Source organism: Pogonomyrmex barbatus, unplaced genomic scaffold (genome assembly GCF_055798465.1).
Source record: "Pogonomyrmex barbatus isolate J1 unplaced genomic scaffold, ASM5579846v1 scaffold9, whole genome shotgun sequence".
Classification (NCBI taxonomy): domain Eukaryota; kingdom Metazoa; phylum Arthropoda; class Insecta; order Hymenoptera; family Formicidae; genus Pogonomyrmex; species Pogonomyrmex barbatus.
This window is the reverse complement of record NW_028297193.1, coordinates 1,057,963-1,076,352: the sequence shown is the minus strand read 5'-3', so window position 1 is coordinate 1,076,352 and position 18,390 is coordinate 1,057,963. Positions and strand designations below refer to the sequence as shown.

Below are 18,390 nucleotides of genomic sequence, written 5' to 3'. Positions count from 1 at the left end.
AAATAAAATATTTGTGTAAAAATAACTTCTTTTTACGATCTCTTATATCTTTTGTATCTTAAATGTTGTACTAGTTCAGCGTTTGAAATATCTACGATTAAAAATACAAAGAATTATTTAGCAAACTGTTTGATCTGAAAGATTAAATTAATTGTAATGTCCAATTATCACACGCGTTTTTGTCTGTCAAATAAAGTAATTAATTATTATTATTGATTTTTGCAAATTAGTTCTAGAATTTTTAATTAAATTTTGGTTGGATATGGGCTGCTATACATTGCCGGAAATGCAAAGAATTATGACGTTCAATTAAAGTGTCACTGCGGGAAAATTCACATTCAAAGAATTTGCAGTCGAGAGAAAGCGCGTGATATCTATGACACGTTACATAAACGTAAAATCTCGAGTTAGAGGTCGATGGGCCATCGTCACTTTGTTGTTCGCGTGTTTGACGTACCAGGAGTTCGCACGGTATTTAATAATGATAGACGATAACTAAGGATGATAGCTAAATTTCTATTTTACATTCCCAAGTATTATGATACCGGAACACACAACTGTTCAAGTGTCATAGAAATATCTAACCGTGAGTAAGAAGTAATTTTTTTGGACAAGAAACTCGCTGTCGATCCTGGCAACTCTGAGATCCCTTAGATAAAAACAAACTTAATGGCGCTAAATATAAAGCCACATGGAACATTATTGGAAAATGCGGAGAGAGAGAGAAAGAGAGAGAGAGAGAGAGAGAGAGAGAGAGAGAGAGAAAGAGAGAGAGAGAGAGAAAGAAAGAAAGGAATAAGAAAAGGGGAGGAGACGCGACAGAGTAATAAAGATGAATAAAAAGTGATACGGACGAAGTCGTAACTTGCACCATGAAATTCTCTACGAGATCGTAGAAAACGTGCAAAGTTTCGCGAAGGTAAGCGACGAACTTTCACGGCGATGAAAAATTTTCCGCGCATACTTGCACTAAGTCCTGGATATCGAATTGCGCGTTTTCAACAAAGTAGTCGTGAACTTTTCTACTTCGCTACGTCGAGAGGTTTCTCAAACGTTATTCAGTAACTCCTTCAGTTAATATATCTCTCCATTTCGCTATAAATTACTACATAACACAATGGCGAGTTTGTGACAATAACGCAGCTTGCAGCGTATGAAGTTAATTTTTAGTTAGAGTCTGAAATATGCGATGTCAAGAAATCATTAACTGGATTTATAATGTTCTCTTTCTATATATAAAACTCGATTTCTCAATTATTAAAAATAATTTTTTCTCCGCGCAGAATTTCATTATTCACGATTATCTAATATTATTCGAAAGAGTTCAAGTATCAATTAACTATATAGATGGAATAAAATTTTTGGATGTAAATCATCTAAAGTTACATTTGTCTTTAATAATTAAACGATTAACAAACATGTATATGTACATTATATAAAAAAAAAAATCCTTTCTAGTCGCATTTAAATCTACTATTTATTTCCAACAACGCCGTATGAATATTTAACAGGGAGCACGATAAATTTTATTAATATATATAAGTTAATTACTTTGGATGGTTTTTCTGAAACTGACGTGGTTTAACCGTGCCGCCTAGGGCCTTTTGTATGCGAATTCCGCGGGAAGAAAAATTAAATTTCCATATTTCTGCGAATAAGAGCGACGACAAGCGCGGTGACAAATGCCGCGCCGAATGGTCAGTAAGTCAACAACATCGATCTTCTTGTACCGCAGATTGTGCCGTGCTCCTTCGAGGAAGGAGAAGAGAAGCGACGAGTAAACGGCCATAAATCCTGGCCGAGCGATCCTCGCGTCGGATTCACCTTCGCCGCGGAAGCGGCGAATCCTTGACTTTATCCGCGCGCGACAGGATGATGCCACAGCGCTCCCACGCTGCCAGAGATACAGCTACACGATTGGTCTGTAATTATCGGCCACGGATGAGCAGTGGCGATAAGAAAGCGATAATAAATAAAAATATTGACTAATCCCACACAGCAATGGCGCAATGAAGATTAATCGTTTGTCCACCGCCGATGGCCATCCAGGGATGGCGCACCAGTAAATGCCATTTCGCCGATTGTACTCCCGTATTCCCGATCGATCCTCTAAAATGCCAGAACGTGAAAGATAAAGGACGATAAAAAGAGAACGACGCTCCACGCGGGCAAGCTCAAAAGGAGGAATTTTTATTCCGCCGATTCATCGCGAGTGAATTGATTCGTTGAAGAACGAAGCCCCGCCAGTCGCGAGGGACATTGTCGTGAAACACACTTGTCCTATCGATAAAGTTCTTTCATTGTTCAACTTTCAATGTCAATATGCATATCATCTGTCTGTTAAATAATCCAGGATTTCTATACTGTATATATATATATATATATATATATATATATATATATATATAAAATTTATGTTATAAAGAAAAAATTGAATCGTGTTTAAAAATTATCTTTTTATATTTCTTCGTAAGAAGAAATATTTGAATCTAAACCTTCGATTAAGACTATTATAGTTCTAGTAATACAATATAAGAATTATCATTGTTACATTCTAATAATTATTGGAGTTTGTTTAACAATATTGGTATATCGAAAATATATTTGCAATACTAAGTAAAATAAGAAATTTAAACTATACTTACACAAAAGCAGGAGAACCACTAGACGTAACATATTTGGTAGATCGACAGCCACGACTCTGCAAATAATATCAAGATACAATTTACTGAGCAAACTATGATGATAATATCGCTTATTAAATTGTCTAATTTTTAAAAGACACATATTTCTGAAATCAGAGCGGTAAAAAGAAAGAACGAGGTCTCTTACAAATACACGTTATCAATGTAGAATTATCGGTTACTGTATTTCCCCGAGGAAACAGACGAAATATTAAGCGAAACGGAGATAGCGCATCGATAGGTAGGAGAGAGATCCGTGAGAGATCCACACACACACACACACACACACACACACACACACACACACACACACACACACACACACACACACACACACACACACACACACACATATATATATATATATACTACTGAAGCAGAAATCTAATTAAGAGATAATTGTTCCAGAAACGCGCTCGTTCATTTCGGAATTCCGCAGGCAATATTGGTCGATGAGGTAATAAGCAAAGATAAGAGGAGGCAGTCGCATCGCTGAAATTTCGAGAGGGAAACGCGTGCCACGTAGGAAGCTACGTTCGCACACGACAGATCGAAGAGCCCGGAATTTAGAACGGGCGTATAATTAGTCGCGATAAATATGCAACAGCATTAGGTAATATGGAGCGGTTGCTCCAGTTCGAAGAATTACGAGAATGATTTATAGACACACCTATCGTCGTATTTCGTAATCGACATTTACTTTATCACGTGCGATCATATCGAGAGATTATTTCAATTTCTACTTCTATTAATGTGTCTTGTGAAGTATTGTATATTAAAAAAAAAAAAAAAACCTTGTAACGTTTATATCCTCCGTTCTTAGGAAGAATTTTTCTCCGAAGAGGATTCTTGATGGAGTAAAGTGAGACTTTGATTTTGAAATACTTTGTAATAAATAATCGTTAAAGGTTTTAACGTTAATATATCTAACGTACAATGGATTGCGACACATGTATAATGTGTCAGCCGTGTCAAATATCTTGCCTCACCACGAACAAGCATGCGATGAACATGTATAATTACAATTTGTGCGTGTAATGCAGTTACGCCAAACATACGCGACTCACCGGTTTATGCTCAATGAACAGGTCGTTGAATCGTGAATTACGCTTGCTGACTTTTACATCGAGAGCTATTATTATCGATATAATCGCGTCCTTACTCACGCGAATGATACAATCGTAGCCTGCGGCTAGGTCGACAGCTTCATGGGTAATCGAGAGAATTTCGATTCGTATACGCAATAATTTAATAATAACTGTTATTTAAATCTAATATTAAGGATTATATTTAGCTAAAAGGTTAATTAGATAAATTAATTGAAGTGAGGAAAAAGTTTACAATTATCAATTTCTTGATGATTCAATCTTTCGTGGATCTCTTCAAAACTTCAACGCCGTATTTAGTAACAATAATTACAGATCCCAAGGAAGGTAATTTAATTATAGTATTCGATGCTTTCGATATAAACACGAGATATAATATATACCGGAAAATAATATAAAGTAAAATAAAATATCTAACCGAAAATTGTTTCAAAAATAATAATAAAATAATAATAAAAAATAATAAAGTCTGTAAACGTATCTCTCTTTTATCATATCTAATAAAAAAAGAAACTTGCCGAAACCCGGGATCGAACCAGGGACATTTAGATCTTCAGTCTAACGCTCTCCCAACTGAGCTATTTCGGCTTGTGTCGAATCATTCCATGAAAACCAGTGATGAAACTGAGTTCGCATTCCCTGTAGATTTTGCTTAACAAAAAAAAAAAAAATATGCCGAAACCCGGGATCGAACCAGGGACATTTAGATCTTCAGTCTAACGCTCTCCCAACTGAGCTATTTCGGCTTGTGATCGTGTGCTCGTTCTCACAATATTGTAACTTTCAGTTATGTTATCAATAGCAATTACACTTAATTGCCAATTATACATTATTGATATGTATTTTATAAAAAAAATAAATTGAAAAATCTACGAAAAATCTCTTTTTAGTCTATTTTAAAAAATAAAATATATCACATTTATTATCATAAAAATTAATTTTAAAAAATTAATATAAATTTAATATCATGTAACAAAAATATAAATAAAGTTTAATCAATAAAACAATAATCTATTGAAGATTTTAAAAATATCTACAAAAGTATTTTAAAAAACATTTTTTAAAATTTTTTACTTATTTTAATAATTATTAATTAATTTAATAGCTAATTAATTTTTTTTAATTATTATTTTTCACATATATAAAATATAAATTTCTTTTTGCTGCAATTAGCTTTAATAAAATAAAAGGTACAATAACTCAATAGTTCTTTTATTTATAATTTAATTAATTTCTTTATCTTTATTAAAAATAAATCTTTAACAAAGCTATATAATTAAAAATATTAATTAACTAACTGCATAAAGCGTAATGTTAAAGATTAAAAATAATAATTTTAATAACAGTGTTTTTAACAAGTAATATAAATATGCGTCAATAACTTCACACGAATTTCAGTACGTAGATAAAATGTATCACAGAATCATTTTTCGTTTATGTTCAATCGGGAGTCAATTTATAATCTTATTAACATTCAACTTCGCGAAATAACTTCCGATTAACGCGGAATTGTAGGAAATGTGAAATCATTCCTAATAATTCTGCTTTCTTTCTGTCACCGCAATCGCCACAATGGTCTTGCCGCCTGGAGTTTTCGTTGCCGGGAGACCTCGTAATTACCGTGGAAATCGTCAGATGGGCATCTCATTTCCAATGCAATTTAAGCAAAGTACAAAGTACGACACGATCACGACGAGTATCGTAATGACGCACTTTCACCGACCAAAAGCTAATCTTCTCTCTTTTTGGTCCTCAAACATCTATATCTATTCGGGAAGATATTTCCGACAGCGTCGGCGGGCTCCGTCGGAATTCTACAGAAATCGTAGCAAATCAATCAAATTCCCTGGGCAGGAAACCCCGGGGGAGTCTCGATGAGCTACATTAGAGAACAAAAGAAAATTGAAGCGATGTAGGGCAACAACCGGTCAGCCTCCATTCGAACTTGCCGTCTACAAAAGTCTACGGGATTATAAAGGATATATCCCATAAGACGACCGTAACAAAAAAGATTCACGGAATAATAATTTCTGCATCACGGATGCGCGCATTCATTCTACTTATACAGAGTTCACGTGCAGAGTTCATGTGCAAATTGATATACATGTGAAAATACCAGATCTATATTACTACATTACATATTCTCGGAGGCAGTTCAGGGATCCCATAATCCCATATTATCATAATCTAACGTTTGTAGATGCGCGCAAATGCGAGCAGAAAGCAACGTATAAAATATAAAAGTGGAATATATTCCATAGTCCATTAACGATATCTATTATTATCGTCTTCTTTCAGAGGGTTTACGCAAATGTGTTATAAAAATATTCTCCGAAAATTCCTGAATTTTTCAGAGACTTTTGTTCAAAATTCCAGATAAAATGAAATTGAAATCTTGAATACAACTTTGAAATAAGTTTATTTTAACGTGGGCGCTTTTTAACAATTTCTAGTTACGACAGAAGGCAGCTTAACGCTTTAGCTTAAGAGACATTAAACTTTCTTTATAAAAACTTGCAAATTATATACATGTACACTCGCAATGTATGCCTTTGGATATGTCCTTTGGTTAACTTGTTTGGAGGATTATCAACAACATGTATAAAAAATAAAATTATTTAACATTTTGTTAAAAGAAGTAAAATTTAAATTTAGAGATAAAATTTCAAAAAATTCCTTTTGAGTTGCAATAAAATTCCACAAAATTCCACAAAAGTGAAACGGTCCCTTCGAAATTTCAGATTTCCCAGACTTTTCCGGGGAGTAGATATCCCGTCTTTACTCAGAAGAGAAAAAAACATATCGCGATACAACGTTACATAGAACGGAACTGTAATGTGTGTCGAGATGAAATATACAGATTACCTATCCGAGATACACGGAGTCGCATCAGTCTAGCGCTGTAATTATACAGCGGGTGATATTTCTCGATGATTTAAGACGCCGATAAACGTCGCCGACGGAATACGGAATAAGCGTGCAACACATGTCGAAAGTATACGTCGAGCGAGTTATCCAAGCGTCTCGTAAAAGCCGCGATATTCTGGTTTGGTACACGGGCTGCGCATACGCGACCGAATACGTAACCGTCGCCGGGGGGATCTTCTTCCTAGGAAGCACGCACGCACATCAGGCAGCGGCACCGCGAATGAAAGTTTTTACTTTCGTTCGACGATATTAACGCGAGAGTATATCGTGCGAGATACGCCAAGTACGAACGGCGCGGAGATGCGCCGTTATAAAATCCGCTCTCCGGCGAAAGAAGTCGGCGCGAGATAGGAGGAAAAGCGGACGACCTGCTCTCAAGCCGGTCTTCTCTTTCAGTAAATGGATATGGAGCGATTAATGGAACGGTTTGCGCGAAAGAAAGAAAGTGAGAAATGCACAATCGTCGCGCGAAGTCGCAGAAGCCGTATCTCTAAAGCCGCCGGTATTCGCGCGGAAGCGACTCGTCGTTCATCAACGACGTTCATCACGATTGTCGTTTTCGCATCGTTTTCCGAGATTTTTCTCCAATCCAGATCGTCGTTATTTATTAGTTATCAATTTCGTGTAATTTCGTAAAATTGCAATTACAATAATAAAACAAGGATCAAGGGAGATTAAGAGATGGGATTAAAATTGTTAAAATTATGTATTCAATCTTAAGAATTAAAATTTTAAATGGCTATTAAAATTTTTAAAAATAATTAAAAATTGAGATAACAGGGAATAAATAATAATGAAAATAATTGATAAGATAATAATTAAGATAATAAGATAGTTCCCGTATATAATTATCTTGCATTTAAATTAACTGTTAATATGATCGCTTCTCTCTCTCTCTCTCTCTCTCTCTCTCTCAAAGCTGCGATTAATAATGCAGCTTTGAAATATCGATTTTCAGGGGAGATTTTAAACTTTCAAATATTAATGCAACGAAGACTTTAAACTTGAAGCTTTTTGCGAATATGCTGGAAAAATTAAAAATTCGTTAGGTCATTCCTAACGTTGCTGCTTTATTCAGAAACGTTACATTATTCAATATCGCGGACGGATTCGTCGCCGCTTTATTAAAAAATTGTAAGGTTCTTCCAATATTCCTCGCCTCGATACCGTCACGTAGCGATGAAATTGGCATAAAATTACCACGTAAGCGGAAGAAACGTCGCAGTTATTGTCGACCACCAGTTGTTGACCTTTAAATATGAAAAGCCTCTAGTACGATGCTTCGCTCAACTTTCACCTTTTCGCGTTTAAAGACGGAGACGAGCTAAACTCGTGCGCGAGCGCGGGATCATCCTTGAGAACGATCCTTGCCGTGAGCGAAAAAGGTGCTTTCGTGCTTTTCAGCGCGAGTCAGTCACGGCCTCACCAGTTATTTCGCCGAAAAACTGAAATATCAACTGAAATATCAATGAGATCATAGTCATTTTGCACAGCGGACTGCGAAGCGTACCAAATCGCGTCCAAAATCTCTGTCACGCGAATGCCTGCGTTTGACATCGGTGCGTTCATTCACCTACGAATCGATAAAATAACAGCATAAAAGTCGCTCTCGTAGAAAGCAAGTGGGGTTCGTTTGTAGCAATTGTAAAAAAGAAATGATTGACACGTCTGTATGTCAAACGTTAGCGTTTTTTGTAGTCGTAAAAAAGTCCGTAGTCGGAAAAAAGTGACAATGTGTGATACGATAGAACGAGATAAAAATGTAAATTGTTATCATATTGATAATACATTCTCCTCCCTCCAGTTTTCTCTTCTTGAACTATGTATGAACACGTATAATTTATTAATTAAAATATATGCAATTAAATAATATAGCAATTTGCGGGAGGAGATAATGATCCAGTCATGCGGTCAGAATGATCATGATGACCGGCGGCCAAATTATTGATAAAATTTAATTAACTGATTATTAATGAAAAGCGAGCGAAATTAAAGAATATCAGGATATTACACGCTAGATTTATCCTGGCAATATATGCGAGGTGTTATGCATTTTTTGTGCGCTTCTCGTTATCCACAAATATAAATACAGACGAATAAAGCAAACTTCGAAATTGCTGCGAGATATACAAGAACAAAGAGCCTGAACATTATGATACACTATTATATGCAATGGAATGACCAAATATACACATTTTAAACCAATATTTCACTCACGGTACGCGAGTAAATTGTTTCCGAAATTTGATATATATATATATATATATATATATATATATATATATGTGTCACGAGCATTATTTTTGCATAGCTCGAAAATGATATTGCAAACATTACTGAAATTGAGATACCAACTGAAATATTAATTTGTAATGTATCTATTTTATTGCTACAAAAAAAAATATATTAGCAGCACAGTCATCGAAGAGGGAATATATAATTTTAATAAAACAAAAATATGGTTATTATTATTTCTTTATCTCTTATCTGGAAAAATTGCTATTTTTCAATATTACTTGTGCGATGTTGCTTGCATTGCTATAGCACACGCACCTATTCGCGATTTGTCCAGAATGCAGGCAAAATCAGCGGAATGCAACGTGAGTGAAATCAGCGGGACACCCCGCGCCGTTGAGTAACCACTTAATTCGAAATATTAAAGACCATCGACGGCCGCACGTAATCTCCGGTAATCTCGTGTTGTGATGGCTCGATTAGCCGGGCAGACGACGGCTAAGATTTTCGCCAAGGCAATGGGGGAGTCCATTTGTCGTAGTCACGATTACGAACGGGGGCCGTCATTAGGGGGGCGGTCCTCGGAATTTCGGATTGCCCGCGACTCCGCGGACGCCCGATTATTATTTTAATTCGCCTGTGGTTCGCAATCGCTCCCGACGAACAGACACGAGATTTCCAGCGCACGTGTAAGCGCTCTAATTGCGTTGCTCATTGTCGGTGGCGTTTGAAACCGACGGCATAATCTCTGCGAATTCGAAGTTTCCGTGCTGCAACCACGGGGGAACTGTCTCTACATCTAGTCGCGATAATGGAAACGCCGCCGCCATCGGCGCATCTCCCGACGATATCGAGAATTAAACGCGTCGAAAGTTACACCAGTTTTGATCCTCGCTTGAACTCGGAGAAGCCGTGAAGATTGCGCTCACCTTCCTCGCGCCACGCCGGAGAGAGAGAGAGAGAGAGAGAGAGAGAGAGAGAGAGAGAGAGGGAGAGAGGAAGCGAGATTCGTAACTTTGGTGAACGATTCGATCTCCGGTTATCGGGGAACATTGAGGCGAACATCAATGAATAGACGGGAAAGTACGAGGTTCGCTGCCACTGTCTCGTCGAGCTGCAGCTTCGTTGCTTCGTCGCACTTCGTTGCTCATTAATGGAGCGCTTAATGTTGCGCACACACCACGCGCAGATATGAAGTTGCATGTGAATGCAAATGTCTCAGAAGTCGTGCACTTTCTCCTGGGAATTTCTTGGAGATGTTGAAAAAAGAATAGCGCTTTCGAATGAATTCTCAGATACACTTAGTGGAAAATAAAAGGATTTTTTAATTAAATTTCAATGCCACAAATTTTAATGCTACACGAATAATGAAATTCCATTATTTCGGTTAATTTTAAACAAACTTGATCAATTAACAGAATTTTCATCGCAAGTTTATATAAAATTTCTTAACATTAAAAATCAGAAGGTCGTATGATTTATATATCAAATTCAGTTAATTAACGACAACTGACATACATACGACAAGAAAGTAATTATGATATAATATAAATTACTTTTTTTAATGATATATCAGATGTTCGAAAAAGTCTTAATTTTAAAAAAACTTGAAAAATTTACATTTGTCTTTACTTCCATCTTTAAAAAATAAAGTAATACACTTTTAGTTTACTTCCATTATTTTAATTTATTAAAAAAATGGAAACTGCACATTGATTTGTAATGAGGAATGATTGTTCCACTGCAGTCAATATGCGAAACCAAATATACGTACTGATTGTGATTGAGATTGTATCAATATAGCTAATACGTGAAACTGAATATATGCATGACTTCGGTATTGATTTTTCCAGTAAACCAAATAGTGTCATTGATTTCCAAATCAATTGTTTGAATCTAACGATTGCTTGAAACAGTCTCACGCATCAATTTTGTGATCGAATATTGTTGGCTAGCTTTAATACAAAAAGTCTGTGAAACATCAATTAATCAGTACGCAATAAGTATTATATCTGCTTTGGATAAAAAATAGATTATCATAAATCTATCTAGTTTGAATTAGTAATTAAAATCTATCTATCCATTAAAATATCTATTAGAAATCTCATATGCATTCGATAATGCAAAGTGTCGCATTATCTGCATTAGCAGAGGAAAACGCTATTCGTCGCGAAAATAAAAATTAATAAAAAAATCGTTTTACGTTTACAAACGCGCAAATTTGTGTTAATGCATGGGCCAACTTTCCTGAACGAGAAATTACATTTCGCGGTTTCGAAGCCCGATAACCCGTTTCCCATATTTAACACCTCTCTCTAATAAGTGATATACCGGGTATACCGGGAGCCGCCGCGGTTAATTAGAAACTTAGAAAGTAATGACGCGGATGAGATAATTGTTACGTCGCCGGGTTTCCGCGTGGCGGTTACTTTCGAGCGTCTTCCTTTTCTTTGTCGCGGCACATTTCTCCCGTGTTTACGAGGTTACACTCGAGTTCGTCCATGCGTTTCCCCAAAGTGAGTGATGCACTCGCTCGCTTATCGTCAACATCTGGTCTTCCGCGCTGAATAGCGATTGAGAAAGAATACCGGTAGGTCAGCCTCCCGCACTTTTATTTTTACACCGCGTTTCTCGTGATAACTCGCAGCTCCATTGGAGCACGTAATTAACTCAACAACAAAAAAAAAAAAGAAGCGACTAATTAAAAAGAGCCTTACAAAACGAGTGTGAATAAAATTATGGGAATTTTAGATGAGTAGAGAAGTTGCATATTTTCATATTTACATCGATTTACTTGATTAGTTGATATCTACATAGGAAAAGAAAAGCAAACTTTACACAAGAACTAAGGAGAGGAAAGTAATGAGAGTAATGAAAAGATTTTATTGCGTTGATATATTCGATTTTAGACGTTGATATATTCGATTAACAATACTAATCGGGATCGATATCAGCGAATTTCGTAATTTCATTAAAGTAAGGAATAGTGATGGCTTTTTTATTAGAACTAAATGCCGAGCTCGCAATTGCCGTGGAGAGAATTGAACTTGACTTGTATGTAATTGCTCACAATTGATTTTCAGTATTAATGAAAATAGGTTGCGAGCGAAATAGCTTCATTTATTCATATTTAATATTTATTTTATTTTGTAAATTTGTCTCGCTAATAACTCTAAATTCTTTATTATTATATTTAAGAAAATTAAAAACGTATAAAAAAAATCGTTCTTAAAAAAAATTTATTTTCAATTTCACGTTTATCCATCAATATTTAATATGACCTTTTTATGTTTTTGTAACAAAACAATCAATTTTTTTAAATCAATATCAAATAATTTCACTTTCATATTGCAAATAATTTAATCTTTACCCAATCGTTGGTAAATCGCTATGGATTATTAAGAAAGGGAAATAAAGCGAAGATACATGCGGTCTCTTCATTTTCGATAACTACAGAGCAGCCCTCTTATTAGAGAGGGAAACGCTCGATCTTACAGAGAGTTAATCGATACAATGTAAATGATCGATTATCTTCCTGCATGATGTACAGCGCAAAAAAGAAGCGACTAGACGAGACTGGCGGCGTGCAAGCAACCGTAAAAAGGACGAGCCTCGCGTCAGGTCGGCAGTTTTTCGCAATCAGCGCGGGTGATTACTTCCTCTATGCCTCCTCACGGAGGACCGGCACGAAACAGCCGAAGAGAAGAAGCCGCACTGCCGCGTTTTCTTCACTGGGATCGGCATGGCATTTCGTCGTTCGAAAGAAGATAATCGCGCGCGCGCAAGCTTTAAGCGAGCCTCGTTCAAGGCGTTAAAGGCATCGCGGCGTAGCCGCCGAATTTTAAAAGCGCACCGTGTAATTCGCGTGTCGCGGCTCTCGCGGAGGACGTCGATTTTACGGATCGATACCCGGAGAAGTCCGTCACGAGATCGGCTCTCGTGTCGATTAGACTCTAGGTAAAAAGCCCGCGCGACTCGTGTGATTATGACATGGCGAAAGGTCAGCGATCGGCCGAGCCGAAATCACCTGAAACCAACAACACAACAACCACGGGACGGGAGTCACGACGGGATCCAGAGAGCCTTGCACCTCCCGTTTCGTAATCACCGGCACCGGTTTCGTAACCGGTTGCCGTTATGTTATCGCGCTACCGGTCACCGTAATTGGGGTTGTAAGCGGACCTTCTGCCATCAGCTACTCGCTCAAGCCCGTAATTCGTAACAATGTTTTAATTTCCATCATATCGCTCGTTCCGTCTCTCTCTTCCTCGCTCCCTTTCTCTCGCTCTTTCTCTCTCTTTCTCTCTGCCTCCACCTCTCGACCCGACGCCGTTTCGCTAATGGATTGTAATCGGTAGCTAGCACTACTGATGGAGATGTATCGTGCACGCAGCCATTCTATTACTCTATGTTATTAGCCCCAGATGTCGTGAGCTCCCTATGCATCCGCGAGCGCGGTGCTCACGGCTAGAATCTCAGTTGTCATACAACGTAGTCTTGATTAATATTAATTAACGCTAATTTAATAGACCGACAAGATAGGATCAAAATTCAGTTGTATTATCTTATGTGCATTATTTAATATGCATGTTTCTAAAATTGTGCAAAGTTTAAAATATATTTTTCGTATTATGCTGTTTTTTATTTTTATTAAACTATTCTTTTTTAAGAGCTATTGAGTTTTATCTTAAATAATAAATAATAAATTAATAAAAATTTTTTAAAAATGTGATCTAAAATAAATATCTAATTTTTCAATACATTTTTTATACGTAGAAACTTCTATAATTAATTTATCGAAAAAATATCTAGTTGTTGTTGTTTTTGTAACTTATTTTTCGCTCACTGCTGAAACATACTAATTAAAAAGCTTAAATAGCTGCAGGTTATTTATTATTGAAGAACATTTCAATTTTACTCTAAAATAATTGATCATTTGTTTAAATAGCAAAATAACGAATGTAATTTTATCCTAAAATTAACTTTTTCTCATTACAATACAACGATATTCTAAAAATAATCATAGAAGAAGAAAATATTTGAGAGACTTGTGAAGTTTCTCTTGTGAATCAATCCTATTGAAGTAACATAATTGGCCGCATTGTACAAGGGATATCATGCTGAACTGAAGGTTATTAGCGATAAATGACAGGAGATGATCAGAAGCGATACAATAATCGGCAAAAGATAGAAATCAAAATAATGCCGATGTAAACTGTGTTGAGCAGCGTGTTAGAATCGATACGGGTCACGTTGCATCTTGATTCGCATATCTAAACGCTTGTGTCCAGGTATGCATATACAGATTGCCATCGAAGACGCTTGTTCCTAACGTTTGCGTCTGCAAATGCAAAATAGAAGCAAGTAGAAGCTGTTTACATGCGCACGAAGATTATGCAAATATCTACGCCATTAGTCATGATTATTCAACTTGAGTATTTACTCAGAAACGGAAACAATAAATATTTAATTATATTAAAGCCTAATTATATAAAAATAATTAATAATAAAAATCACGAGATTACGATAAATTAAATTTCTTTATCTAAATCGGTAAGTAAATTTTTTTTAATTCCATCCTTGATTTCCTCGAGTCTCAATGGATTGTGAGATGGATCAGTAAATCAAGATATTATTAAATAAATATTAATGATATTTTTTTCTATTCGTGAAAGGTTCAGCCGACGCAATTGACATTTACGAGTGATCGTCCAAGAGTTAATGAAACATTTTCGGAATTTCATTAACTTCTGTCTCTAGTTGGCCAGAATCCTTGTCATCGAGTCGCTTTCCCGTTCTTCGCTGCGGGAAGGAATCCCCTCCGACTCCCCTTTCTCTGCGGCTCTCTTTCTCAGATCGCCGGATCAATCGGTGGCGAAACGAGGTCTTCAAACAAGAGTAGAGTACCAGGCGAATTCCCCCGTGCAGCCAATTCGGTGTGGGAGAAAGGAAGAGAGCGTTGCCCAAGCAGCGCTCCGCGCGCTACGTGGAACAGGAACGTAATTATTATCGCCGGGTTACGTATTCGGATGTTCTTCCGCTCGTCGAATCTTCTCACATACTACACCACGCGCATAGACACACGCTCGGAACAATGGCTTGGCCTCAGGAGCGATTCCCATATTATGCAAATGCCAGAGCTCTCCCTGCTCCGTCGGCCCTCACCTCGTCTCCCGCCTCGCCTCGCCTCGCCTCCTCCTCAATAGGAGGATAGAATAGTTATGTTGATTCGGATAACAGCCGAGCGCGATAATTATGGGCAATCGGATTTACGAACATATCAAAATATTCAATTATTTTACAATCCGAGGGATGCGTGATTGAAATCAAGAAAAGTCGTTTTATGCGGCTGAAATTTTGTTTCGATAATTTTCGAAATGGAGAATTACAATTACGTTTAAAAACAATGTGTCGTGTTACTCATATTGAAAAAAATATATACAAAACTGCGGCGCGTTATAAATGTCCATGTTCATTTTGTAAACATTGTATACGCGATGCATAATTTTCTGTTAATATAAATTTCAATATTGCAATTCAATCAGAGACTCGTTTCCGTAATCAACTTCAAAATTATAAAATACGTTAGCATCAAATTGCAATTTTTTTCGCGTGAAAAAATATCACAGTTATGAGAAAATCCCTCTCGTTTTCCGTCTCTTCCAGTTCTGCGTTCGTTTTTCGTGGGTCACTTTACTGACTGCAAATGTAAAAATAAAATATTCAAAGCCACTAGCAACTCGGTTTCGTGAGTACCGTTTATCCGCCCGATATTGAACGTTTCTACGCAATCTAAATTTATCATCATTCAAATGGTGATAAACTAAACGTGCCCTACTCTTTACTCAATATTTTTCTAACGAGTCAATAAAAAAATGTTAGCATTATTACACACACATATGTAAATATAAGCGTCTTACCGTACTATGTTTCGCAAATTTTTCGAACGCGCGTGTCGCCATTGTGATTTTGACGAGCACCACTCACGTCTGAGTCTAAGATCGTTGCTTTTCGAACTGCCAATTTTCGCTCTCAGGGTATTACATTTTCTCATATTGAGTCACTGTGTCGCAAGCTGCGGAGGACTCGTGTAATCTCATGTTTTGAATTAAGGGAAATGACGCAATCGCAGTAAAGAAGGTGGAAGGCCGCACCACAAAATTTTTCGAAATACCAAGTCTTACCAAGAATTATGAAAGCTTTGCCTTCGAAGAAAAATTCGCATCGGTGGATCAGAAAAACAGATAATGTTAGAAGTGGGGACTATTATTCCGTAGTCGATGAGATCTCTAAAGTTCTCTCCTTCCTCAAAGGAAGGAAAGGTAATCGTTTCGTCTTGGCAACAAAATAACATTTTTAAATAATTTTATAATTATAATTATGATTTTAAACATCGCAAAATTTAACAATTAATAAAAATAACCACATAAGATAGATAATAATTTAATACGTCAAAGAGCCAGAACGGAAACAACTATTAGAGTTAAATCCAAATTTTGCAACGCGACAGTCGCACATTTTTAATTCATAATTAAATAGCAAAATATTTCATTCTTGCTTCAACATTTCCTTCTCGTATTTCAACATTTTGAAATAAAATCTAAAATCTAAAAGTTATAAATTTTACGTTTTTTTAAAGTTTCCTATATATTTTCATGTTAAATAATAGATTAATAAAAAATTAGCGAAACATCAAAATAACTTTAAAGAATACAATACTATAATTACAATGAATCTATTCTCAATTCTATTTTCCACTTCATTTAACTTTAAATGTAATTGTCCGCTTTCGAATTTTATCTGCAAAAATTTATTTACGCCACCTAAACTGAAGTGAAATAAAATTATCACATTTACTACTAAATTTTATATTCCGGGAGCAGTGAAAACCAAAGATTCGATTCCACGTTACACCTTTCCGCTGCTGTTGCATTTAGCGTTACATGCAACTCCCTGATTTCAAGTGTTATTTGTCTAGCCTACCGAGAGGCAAACGCTTAATGATAGCATGAGATGGCAGACAGCCGCATTTAGCATGCGGCGAGGATACGAGGGCCAAAGTTTAGTCCCGTGACCCAATTTGTCACCGCACGTTTTGTCGCAACGTCGGTCGCTTTCCACGCGAAATAACGCGGAATTAATGACTAATTAGTCGAACCAGCGGCCGAAAAAATTATATTTGTTCGGCGGCGACGCCCGAACGGTCGAATCGATCTGATTAAATCCGGCCGACGTCCGATTAAATCGCCCTGTTAAATGGCCGACTCGAATCTTACTCGGGGAAAACGCACGGATTGTATAATAATCCTCTTAGTTACAGCCTCGGGTTAGCGCGCCTGGCGTTGCACACTCTCGTCGCGCTGTAACGAAGCGCGTATGCTCGGCTGATCCGGCTCAAACAAGGAGGAACGGTAACGTCAACATACGGCAGATACGTGCCATAATCGCGTATAATGATACGGCCTTCCCGCTTTCTCGGCGAAATAAAAGACTTTCTTTCCCACGCGTTCGCCTCGCGAAAAACCCCGGTGCGCTCTAATCATCTGCCACGCGAGATTCAGCGCATCGCCCGAGGATTTTATTCTGTTCGCACACACACATATAATTTTGTAGTATCTCCCGCTTCTATAGCGAGGGATTCGATTCTTTCAGAGGCACCATACAGTGCCATTCCCTTCATGTTAACTTTTTTGACGTGCTTCCTATTGACCCTAAGGTAGCTTTCGCAAGTGCCTGTATACTATTTGACGTGACAATAACAATGTGCAATTTTAATGCCATTCTTTTTAAAATTTTTGAAGATACATAATTAAATGATTTTATTAAAATTCTAGTGATATAATTACTTTTTTTGTTCATTTCAATAACGATAATAATTTCCTGTGTTTCTTGCAATAATAAATGCATCGAGTAATATTCTACTAAGTGCACACAATTGTTAATAATTGTAGACAGACATATCAAAATTTTAAATGAATTTTAGACGAACCGCTGAATAATTTGACAATTTTGCCTAATAAAGCTATTGTTACTTCGAGTAAACCCACCGGGCTATGGCGATTTAATATAATATAGTATTGAACTATTACATCACTGCGATATTTTCCTTTAATATTATAGTTTTATAATAAAACCAACATTTTCTTCTACTTCATGGATATTTAAGCGCAAAAACCGTTACACATAATGATAGCACGATGGAGAGCTCAGGGAAATCTCGAGATCGAACCAACAACGATTTCCTTTTAGCACGGCCAGCTATTTAGCACGGTGTATAATTCCAGGGAGCTTTTTTGCATACCTCCTCTAAAGTTTAACAATAAATTAAGCGTTATAAAACTGCGCAAGTGCAATTCGGGGGGAAAAAGCTTTCTACCTTGAAAAGAAATTTCTCCGAAAAACTTTTCTGATTACAATTGCCCAAAGTTCATTATGCT

General features: G+C 36.7%; 1 protein-coding gene and 2 non-coding genes across 7 annotated transcripts in view; all 3 read right to left on the bottom strand.

Moving 5' to 3' along the window:
* Positions 1-18,390, bottom strand: part of thw (chitin-binding domain protein thawb) — a 94,614-nt gene that overhangs the window by 11,969 nt on the left and 64,255 nt on the right. For all 5 annotated transcript variants that reach the window (XM_011641499.3, XM_089084501.1, XM_089084502.1 and 2 more), the window contains one exon: positions 2,646-2,701. In XM_011641499.3, coding sequence (XP_011639801.2) covers positions 2,646-2,676 — 31 coding nt within the window. In that variant the 5' untranslated portion in view covers positions 2,677-2,701. The remainder of the gene's footprint in view (positions 1-2,645; positions 2,702-18,390) is intronic.
* On the bottom strand, positions 4,306-4,378 carry TRNAF-GAA (transfer RNA phenylalanine (anticodon GAA)). The gene has a single exon. It is a non-coding gene; the product is annotated as a tRNA-Phe (tRNA).
* TRNAF-GAA (transfer RNA phenylalanine (anticodon GAA)) lies at positions 4,464-4,536 on the bottom strand. The gene has a single exon. It is a non-coding gene; the product is annotated as a tRNA-Phe (tRNA).